The sequence below is a fragment of the Syzygium oleosum genome, unplaced genomic scaffold, assembly GCF_021117445.2.
Source record: "Syzygium oleosum isolate NSW1041296 unplaced genomic scaffold, Sole_v2.1 Sole_v2.28, whole genome shotgun sequence".
Taxonomy (NCBI): Eukaryota; Viridiplantae; Streptophyta; class Magnoliopsida; order Myrtales; family Myrtaceae; genus Syzygium; species Syzygium oleosum.
The window spans coordinates 2,934,490-2,945,060 of NW_026607512.1; the positions used below are offsets into that span (position 1 = coordinate 2,934,490).

General features: G+C 42.1%; 1 protein-coding gene and 1 pseudogene across 1 annotated transcript; both read left to right on the forward strand.

Annotated features, from left to right (window-relative positions):
• Positions 1–1,112: 1,112 nt before the first annotated feature.
• LOC115675261 (uncharacterized) lies at positions 1,113–2,114 on the forward strand. Its single transcript, XM_030597861.2, has one exon. It carries the CDS (start codon positions 1,113–1,115, stop codon positions 2,112–2,114), a length of 1,002 nt encoding a protein of 333 aa, XP_030453721.2.
• A 5,915-nt stretch (positions 2,115–8,029) lies between these two features.
• Positions 8,030–9,235, forward strand: LOC115666915 (uncharacterized; annotated as a pseudogene).
• The last annotated feature ends 1,336 nt before the right edge of the window (positions 9,236–10,571 follow it).

Here is a 10,571-nt window from a genome sequence, read left to right on the forward strand (position 1 = left end):
CCGTTATTTCCCTTTTTCAGGTCCGTAGGATGGTATCTCCCCCAGCCTGCGTTGGCAATCCCGTGAAGCAGAGAGCCGAAATGCTCACCGTGATAGATATCAGAGAAGACCGTGCCTACCGTCGAATCACGACGCTTGTGATGTTCGATGAGGGCCTAATGGACTTGGTGCCTCATCCGTACGTGGCGTGGTATCGCTATGCGGACGGAGAATGGGTTGGATCCCTATGGGGGTTCAACGGTGCTTTGGCGGTGTGGGCAGGCCGGCTCTGGGATAAAGCCACGGATGGGATGTGAGATGGCCAGGCGGACGGGACCGGGGAAGAAGCGAGGAGCGAGAAGCGAGAAGCCGTAGTGGGTATAGGATAACCCAAGTCAAGTTTTGCTATTCATAGTCGGCTATGAAAATATGTGATAATTACCATGACCCAAAAGAACGGGCTTGTTAAAACATGTTTGCATGCATTGTAAATATAAGGTTTGCTCATGATGCTTCTTGTCTTATTCCGCTGTGTGTATTGAATGTGATTGTCCCGAAATTATGCTTCCGCTTGTGTGTAACGAAAGATAATAATGAACGGGACGTCACATAAATAACCCCGATGTGGGGGCATTACAGTTTAATTTGGTATCAGAGCAGGTTCCCCTCTAGTAAGTGTAAGTTCGGTGTTGAGCCAAGAAGAGGCTGTGGAATCCTGAAAGGACCCATTCCGATGAGAGCGGGGAGTGGTCGCCGAGATAGAACCTGATCAAAGAACGGCTCTTGGCTATGAAGTGGACGCCGGGGCATGAGGCCTGATCAAGGTGCGGCTTCTAGTAAGAGTGGTCGCCGGGGTTGAAGACCTGAACAAGGTGCGACTCCTGGCAGGCTTCTAGGATGATGGGTAAGAGAGGAAGAAACCGAACTATACACTGAATGGGGGAGAACGATTCTGAAATCCAAGCGGAAATAAAGACCTGGAGTGATAAGGTGCTTTGAAGTTGGGGTAGTTAGCTAGGAAACACCCCTGCGCATGTGAATGATTGATTGTGGTTGAATAGGTTGTGTACTAATATTTGTTTGTGACCACTGACCTATTCTTGTGTTGTAGAAAGACCCCTTATAATACCAATATGAGTGCTCGGAACCCGACCTCGACCTCGACCTCGAAGGGGAAGTCAAATCAAGACCCTCGAATAGACGGAATTCTGCAGGCTCTAGCGACTGTGGGAGAATTGTTGGGACAGCAGGCCCAACAACGAATGCCTAATGCTGAGAATGTGGCAGCAAATAGAAATGGAAATGGAAATGGTGGCCGTACGATGCACGGATTGGTCGAGCAATTCCTGAAGCTCCAACCCCCGAAGTTTATCGGAACTGGAGATCCCGAAGAAGCGGAATCCTGGATCGATGAACTCCAAAAGGCATTTGAGCTTTTGAGATGTTCTGAGGAAGAGAAAGTTACCTTAGCAGCCTATCAACTGCAAGGTAATGCCAGCTATTGGTGGAAAGCGACCAAGGAAATCGTGTTCCCAGAAAATGCTGCTGTCAACTGGAATACTTTCGTTGAAGCATTCAATGGAAAGTATTTTTCCGAATGTGCTCGTGACCGAAAGATGAAGGAATTCTTGCAACTTCAGCAGAACAACATGACAGTGGACCAGTACGAAGCAAGGTTCGCTCAATTGTCGAGGTACGCCCTTAAATTTATTGAAGATCCAGTGGAAAGGGCAAAAAGATTCCGAGATGGTTTGAACCCAGACATCCGGAGACAGTTGGTGCCGCTGAACCTCAAGGATTACAATGAGCTGTATGAACGAGCCCAGCTGGTGGAGAAAGAGTCCCTGGAACGAGCTGCCACTGCGACTAACCAAGGAAAGCCCTATCATCCGACATCTCAATCCAACCAGCATCATGACAAAAGACCGATGTCGGGAGAAAACCGTTTCTCCACTCCCAACAAGAAGATAAAAAATCAGAGGCCAATTTCCACTGCAGGCGATGCATGCCATACTTGCGGAAGGTTTCATGGAAATGCTCCGTGTCCAAAACAAACGGGAGCATGTTTCGGCTGTGGTCAACAAGGCCACCGCATAAAGGATTGCCTGCAACGACAGAAAGTGAAGCAGTCATAGCAACCACAAGTGATGCAACAAAACAAAGTTCCACCGCATGATAATCATCCTCCAGCTCAAGGAAGGATTTATGCCATTACTCAAGAGGAAGCGGAAAACTCCAAGAATGTTATTACGGAGACTTGATAAATCGGGTGACTGAAACTGTACTTGTACTGTTTTATCATAGTATTTATGTAAGACGTTTCAATGTACTGAAAAATCCAAGCAAGCAAGCATAAGAAATATTAAAGGATGGTAAAAGATAAATCAGAGTGGCGCAGCGGAAGCGTGGGAAGCCAAAGCTAGAAGATTTTCCATAAAGAAAATTTTCGATGTTTTCCGAAAAAGCTAAACAGGGCTACCTTCAGAAAGGAAGGTAGAATCCAACTGTAATAACGGTTATCAGCAAAGCATCAAGATGGCACCATTCGAGGCATTATACGGTCGAGCTTGCAGAACTCCAGTCTGTTGGAACGAGGTCGGGAAAAGAAGGTCACGGGTCCAGAGCTAGTCCAACTCACCTTAGATGCTGTCCAGATAAGTAGAGAAAAACTTAGGATGGCACAAGTCGGTAAAAGAATTAGGCCGACAAGCGCCAGAAACCGCTTAAGTTTCAGGTAGGCGACTATGTCTTTCTGAAGGTGTCACTAATGAGGGGTGTGTCACACTTCGGAAGGAAAGGTAAGTTAAATCCCAGGTACGTTTTAAATTTCGAGGACGAAATTCTTTTAGAGGGGAAGAATTGTAACATCCTCAATTTCAGTCCCTGGGAAATGGCTATGGTTTAAGTTTGGTAGTTTTTCAATTGGAACCAAATTTTTACTCTTGTTTTGGAAAACCCAGTTTTGGATCCTTTGTACCCCTTCATTTTGTTATTTTTGGGGAGACTTTTGTGATCCGAATTTCTAAATACTTCCTTCTTGAAAGTTTCTCCAAACATCTTGAAGTTTTACATACTTTAATTTCATAATTTTTGGACTTGATATGAGTGGTACGATGGCCTGATTTTCGGACCGTATAAAACTGCCCAGAATGGGTATTTCGGTGATGTTCACCCTTCCTTTATTTTCTACAAGCTTTTCTGGGATGATTTTGGAAAAGTTTCCTTCGTAAAAGTTGTTGAGAACTTCCTTTTTTATAACGTATATAAATTTGGGAATTTTTCAAGATGATTTGGATTCTGGACAGAGCTTACTTTGAGAAACAAGAATTCTGCTCCAACGAACTGTTTTTAGTCTGACTTTGAGCTACTAAAATGGTGTTTTCAGAGAGATTCAGATTTCGTGTTCTTCATGAAAAATGTTTTTTAAGGCCTTGTTTATGACATATTCAAATTTGAGAATTTTTGGAGTCCATTTACTATGTTTTCAAGACCAATTTCGTGAACAGTATAAAGCTGTCCGGTTTTGTCAGATTTCAAAGATTTTTCAATTTCTATATGAGAACGTTAGAATCTCGACTTGATGTATTTTGGTGATATTTGAGGACATTCCCGTGCCGAACCTCGGGTTGAACGAGATTATTATACATGTTTTGTCGTGGAAAACCCTCGGAAATCATGGAATTGATTATGATGCTGGTTTGCGACTTAAGTGTCGATTAGTTGTTATTGTGCAACCCGATGGTGCTGAGTTATTGTGAGCCGAACCGACATTTCTAGTAGGCCAAAATAGGCTCCGCGTTTGTTTTGTTGGGAAGAAACTAGAAGATAAGGCTTTGACATGGTCAAAGCTTCTCCTTCAAGCTTCCATCATTAAGTTTCATTAATGCCATTAAATGGCCCTTGACTTAGAAGCCCTATTTCATGATGACAAGCATAAATGACCTTAGACTTTGGAGGCTCTATCAGTATGGGGCACAAGGCAAGGCCATTCGGCCAAGCCAAGGGGAAGTCGAGAGAGAGAGAGAGAGAGAGAGAGAGAGAGAGAGAGAGAGAGAGAGAGAGAGAGAGAGAGAGAGAGAGAGAGAGAGAGAGAGAGAGAGAGAGAGAGAGAGAGAAGCCAAGGGATAAGATCCAATTTAATGCCCTTAATTGCTATACATCATGACTTTTGACTATTGTGCACTAATGCACATTAATGCTTGGCTTCTTCTCCAAGCCTATTTGGCTATAAAGAAGCAAGAAGCCTTCTTACGTGAAGTCCCCACACAAAAACCAGCCACTTTTCTTGCCTTCTTGCTTCCTTGTTCCTCATTCACGCCCAAAGAAACACACAAGCCAACCTTGTTCTTTCTCCTTGCTCGTTTGGCCAACTAGGAAGTAACACCCGATACGCGCTCGAGGCCCTGTTTTTCCCGAAATCAAGCTTGTTCCTTGCTCAAGCCAAGCTACCAGCCACTTTCTTCCTTCAATATCTCGTGTTCTAGTGGTTGTTGAGTAAGTGAATTCCCTAATATCGGGAAAGGATGTTGAGATGCGTTGTGACGTGATTTGCTTGGACCATTTCTCGGTCGTTTGGTTGGTCGTAATTGGTTCATTTTCTCGATTTAATCATGTTTCATGTTTGATGTTATTTTGAGATAGAACCGAGCCTTGGTTGGTAAAGTGTATATGATGTGGCCATGCGTGATGTTCTCTTGTTTGAACTTTGCTATTGATCTGCCATCGATGTGGGTGCGGTAAGGGCCGACTTATGTTAACGGCTATCAATATATCCTCACTTGATATTAGTATTTTCACTTGCTGAGTCTCCCCGACTCATTCCTCATTGTTTCCCTTTTTCAGGTCCGTAGGATGGTATCTCCCCCAGCCCACATTGGCAATCTCGTGGAGCAGAGATCCGAAGTGCTCACCGTGATAGATGTCAGAGAAGACCGCGCCTACCACCGAATCACGACGCTTGTGATGTTCGATGAGGGCCTAACGGACTTGGTGCCTCATCCGTACGTGGCGTGGTATCGCTATGCGGACGGAGAATGGGTTGGATCCCTATGGGGGTTCAACGGTGCTTTGGCAGTGTGGGCGGGCCGGCTCCGGGATAAAGCCACGGATGGGATGTGAGATGGTCAGGCGGACGGGACCGGGGTGGAGGTGAAGAAGCGAGGAGCGAGAAGCCGTAGTGGGTATAGGATAACCCAAGTCAAGTTTTGCTATTCATAGTCGGCTATGAAAATATGTGATAATTACCATGACCCAAAAGAACGGGCTTGTTAAAACATGTTTGCATGCATTGTAAATATAAGGTTTGCTCATGATGCTTCTTGTCTTATTCCGCTGTGTGTATTGAATGTGATTGTCCCGAAATTATGCTTCCGCTTGTGTGTAACGAAAGATAATAATGAACGGGACGTCACATGAATAACCCCGAGGTGGGGGCGTTACAAAATCGATCTCACATTACAATGAGTAGCTAACGAACTTATACTTGATCCACTTGATATTTTCTTGATCGCCATCCATGTTCATGAAGATTTGCTTATTGTCTTTCTTTTCTGCTAAATGATATAGCGCAAAATTGTAAAACTCTTCGTCTTGTTTAATCTCAGTTATGGCTTTCAACATTTCTATGATTTCCTTGTAAGGGTTAAACCCCCTCACATGGCTCCTACTTTCAATAGTTGAATAAATTCTGTCTATTTGCGTTGCTAGCTTAGCGGCTGTGGTAATTTTCTTTTGTTTCTTTAATTGAGATTGTCTTCTTTTATGGCTTTAAGCCCGTTGAACAATCTTTTCACCTACATTACACTCTATATCATTATCAGTAAATCCTGCACAATCATTAATATCAAGTTGCGTGACCATAATATCCTCATCAACACATAAACCTTGTGTAGGATTCCATGTGACATTTCGAGTAGCTACTGTATCTCCAAACATTCTATCTAACAAAACTTGAAGATCCGGATATATGCCTTTCATTTTAAAAACTCTAACCTTGGGATTTTCCTGTTATGATAAACATGCTCGTGAGGTGTATCGTAAAATATTAACTTAAAAAAAAACAAAAGAAGGGGAAAAAACCTTAATTTTTTTCTCCCACCATTCATTGCTTGCATCAATCGTATATTCTTTTTTGGATCCCACGCTAATCCCATTTCCTTCAAAACCAATGTCCTCCATCTTTTCCATTCTTCCTTAAATTTATCTTACTATTCATTTGACTTTTATCATACTTTTTGTCCCTTAGGTCCTCAAACCTCTTAATTATGATTGTCCATCCATCCCTTTTTTCGTTTGCAGGACGATTGTCATTATCAATTTGTTCAACGCACAACTTACAAAAGGTTTCTACATCTTCCGAGCTCCAAAATATTTTTTCCTTTTGATATCTACTAGTAAAGTGACATGAACAAATTCGAATGATGAGAATAAGCTAACAGAAACATAGAATGTTCAACGCACAACTTACAAAAGTTACATACGTTGAAATAATTTTTTTCTCTGACTTACACAAAATGGTAGTATGTTACTAGTCTTCCGGGTTTTAAAATGTATTTCCTTTGATGAACTTGCCATCTATTGGTAAAGTAACATGAACAAATTTCGAATGATAAGAATAAGTTAATAAACATATAGAATGTTCAATGCACAACTTACAAAAGTTACATACGTTGACATAATTTCTTTCTCTAACCTACACAAAATGGTAGTATGTTACTAGTCTTTCGGGCTCCAAAATGCCTTTTTCCTTTGATGAACTTGCCATCTGCCGGTAAAGTCACATAAACAAATTCGAATGATGAGAATAAGCTAATAAAAATATAGAATGTTCAACGCACAACTTATAAAAGTTACATACGTTGAAATAATTTCTTTCTCTGACCTACTGTGACATTCCGAATTTTGACCCATTTTTGAAATTTATAAAACGTGTATTTCGTCAGTGTGCTTATAGTAAGATTTCGCCCGGAACTGAACACTCTCGGGTTATTTTTTTTTAAATTTGAGATTTCGCTAAAATCGCACTCAATCGAATTTGGCCGTTATTTAGGTACCGCATGATAACCATTCTGATTCAGTCCAGAACTAGTTTTTTGTTCCCAGAATCAGTTTTAGACCAGAAACCCGTTTGTTAACGCAATTTCATTTTTCTATTTATGGGACAAGTTTTTGGTCCAGAACCGATTCTGAACCAGAAATCAGAACCAAAAAAAAGTTGGTTTTTCATTTCTTGAACAAAACTCAGAACCATTTCTGAGGAACAAAGGTCAGAATCATTTCTTAAAAAAACATGTCTGTCTCTCGTCTCCTCTCATCTCTCTGATCTAGAAGCCCGTCTCTCTTTATACTCTCTCTCTGTCACCGTCGAGAGGAAGCCAGGGCCGCTCGCTCGCTCGCTCCGGCCGAGAGGAAGCCAGGGCCGCTCGCTCGCTCGCTCCTGCTCCACATAAGCTCCGATCCTGCGCTGGATCTCCTCTCATCTCTCTCTTTTCTGGATTTGGAAGTCGCCGTGATTAGGGGGGGTCAGCTTCGGCCTCGCCATGGCCGCCGGTCGAGTTCGCCGTCGCCTAGATCTAGGCGACGGCGAGGTCGACCGGCGGCCATGGCGAGGTCGACCGCCAGCATTTCACCATTTCCATGGAGGTTTTTTCCCCCTTTTTTTGATGGGTTGAGTCTTAGTTGTAAGATCTATTAAGATGAGGCATAATCTACTATGCAGCACTACTTCAAGAAGAATAATTTTGTTTTTGAGATGACACGTAACTAAGGCATAAGGGAATAGCCTGTTTGTTGTTCTGGAGATTGTGGGCACTGGCCAAAACCATGAGCATCCAAAGTATGGTGCTATTCATTTTGTGCAGGGTCTTTTCCTTTTGCTGTCGAATCATCAGAAGATGGATTTTTGAGTTTAGGATTTCAGCTGGCAGAAATCTAACTTGTATGAGCTTTGGAAGGGCCTTGTAAAGTTGTCTTATTTATCCTGCGTAGTGTTCCATGTACTGTTTAGAGCTATTTCCTGGATTTGGATCTCGTTTTGTGCTGCTGATGGTAAATCGCTCCTTTACTATTGCCTTTCTTTTTATGTGGTCAGGGCACATCGTCCTCTGTTAACTATGATTCATCCTTGGCTGGCATGGTTTCCAAAACAAATGTCCTCATCGTTGAAGGTTATTTATTTGAACTCCCAGATACCATCAAAACCATGGTAAAAGCATGTGAAGTAGCACGCAGGGGTGGTGCTTTAGTTGCAATAACTGCCTCTGATGGATCATGCATTGAGAATCACTACGATGATTTCTGGTAAATTCACTTGCTTTATTGACCTTCTATTAGCTATCTTGAAATTTTTCTGGCATCTTATGTTTGAAGAGTGTACCCATGAAAGCTGTTCGTATTTGCTCGTCCTTTTAGTTGTTTTTGGGTTTTCCATACAGACAGTTTCCCATCCTTCTTGAGGGAGTCGGAGGAACTTTCTTTTCCAACAACTAAGGACTGAGGAACTGTCGGAGCAACTTCCCCCCCAATTTTGAGCTTGTTGCCAATTAAGTAGCGTTTTATATGAAATCTAATCATCAGTGGTCATGGTAGATTAGGTAAACTGGCTAAATGTGTTTCTTTGTTTGGCACATTCTATCCTTAGTGCCTGATATAGATGCGGACATCTCCATGTAGGGAAGTTGTTGGAGAGTATGCAGATATCGTGTTTGCAAATAGTGAAGAAGCTCGAGCTTTTTGTCACTTTTCCTCAAAGGAAAGTCCTGTCTCAGCTACAAGGTACCTGAGCCATTTTGTCCCACTAGTCTCGGTTACAGATGGCCCCCGGGGCTCTTATTTCGGTGTGAAGGGAGAAGCAATCTATATCCCTCCTTCCCCAAGCATCCCGGTGGATACTTGTGGAGCTGGGGACGCGTACGCCTCGGGTGTCTTGTATGGGATTTTGCGGGGTGCATCTGATCTGAAAGGCATAGCGCCTTAGCTGCAAGGGTTGCATCCACAGTTGTCGGGCAACAGGGCACCCGGCTTAGGGTCCAGAATGCCGTTGAGTTGGCAGAGTCTTTTGCGTTTAATGTCGAGAATTCCGGGATCCGGTCGGATGTTGCTTCTGATCATGTTTCGAGCTTGTAGCCTGGTGCTTGAGGCCATTTTCTTGATGATTTTTCCCAATGTCAATGGGATCTGTCATTGTTGATAGCAATGTATTCAAGTGGATTAGGACATTCTTTTGATTTATATAAGTGGAGTTTTTTTTTTCTTAAAAGAGTTTATCTTAGTTTTGTGTTTGGCCATCCTAGTTAATATAAACTGGATCGAAACTGAGCAGGCCTTTCAAGTATCACATTGTAATCAAATGAGGACACTCTGGTAAGGCTTATGTTTCCTGAGTTGTAGATCGGCCGGGCTCAATGGAACTGAGTGTGGAAGGTGACTATATGGGCCGATGGCTGCATAGATTGAATTTGTTAGAGACACGGCGCAATATAGTAAAAGTACGCTTATTCCAAGCATGCACATTCAGTTGACTTAATCTTTTAGGATGGTTTCTTCTTGTCTTCGGAACACGTGCTTATGACGTTGATGAACTTTTGGGCGGATGGCTTCCCGGGGTCAAAAGAGAAAAGGTTCTTTTTAAAATGTGATAACATGTAATTGACTTGATATCAGACAAGGAGAAAATACTGGGTCCATCCAATGTACCACGTACGTATATTCCAATACCATTCGCCCTGTGACACGTGTTGTCTACCATTTCTTTTGGTCAACTGTTGTCTACCAGTTAAGGGAGTAAGAAACTAAAAGAGGAACGGAAATAAGTATTGGTAATCAAAAAGTTTCGCCAAAATGTCGGGGCATTTTTACGCATAATCCTACCGTACCGACTTTAGGACGGGCCATCGTGGTTAAGTATCCATACATTGTGGTTAAGTGCAAGATGTAAAAGAGAAAGTCGCACCGTAGATGATTATGGTGCTCCCCCGATGCCACCTTACACAGCATTAGCAAGCACCGTCGTAACGACGAAAACACATGTCATAAATTGTTTTACAACGTGTTTATGTTTACAACATTAAGTGGTTAAAAAAAAAAACAAAGAGGAGGAGATGCACGCTATTTGTCCAATTTAGAAATTTCCGTGGAAAAAGAAGGGGCAACGGGCCAAAGACGTTCGCCATTATTATATAATAAAGAAGGGGACAAAGATGGGAGGTGAGGTGAGCGTGCAAAAAATCAAAAATACCATTTGTGCACCTCAAAAATTTAAAATTTCATTCAAAGTGAGTGGCTAGAAGTATTCTAAGCCATTACGTGAAGTTTTGAAATTTTTGATTTTTTTTTGTACCTAAAAAAATTTAAATTTCGCTCAAAGTGGGTGACCACAGATATTCTAAGCCATTCTGTGAAGTTTTGAAATTTTTCATTTTTTTTTATATTTTTTTTTGGCACCTAAAAAAATTTAAATTTCGCTTAAAGCGGGTGGTCACAGGTATTCTATAAGACATTCTATGAAGTTTTGAAATTTTTCACTTTTTATTTTTTTTTCGGAACCTAAAAAAATTTAAATTTCGCTCAAAGTGGGTGGCCACATGTATTCTATA

Coding starts and splice junctions, on each gene's coding strand:
- LOC115675261 (XM_030597861.2), top strand. CDS start 1,113: ATGAGTGCTCGGAACCCGACCTCGACCTCGACCTCGAAGGGGAAGTCA.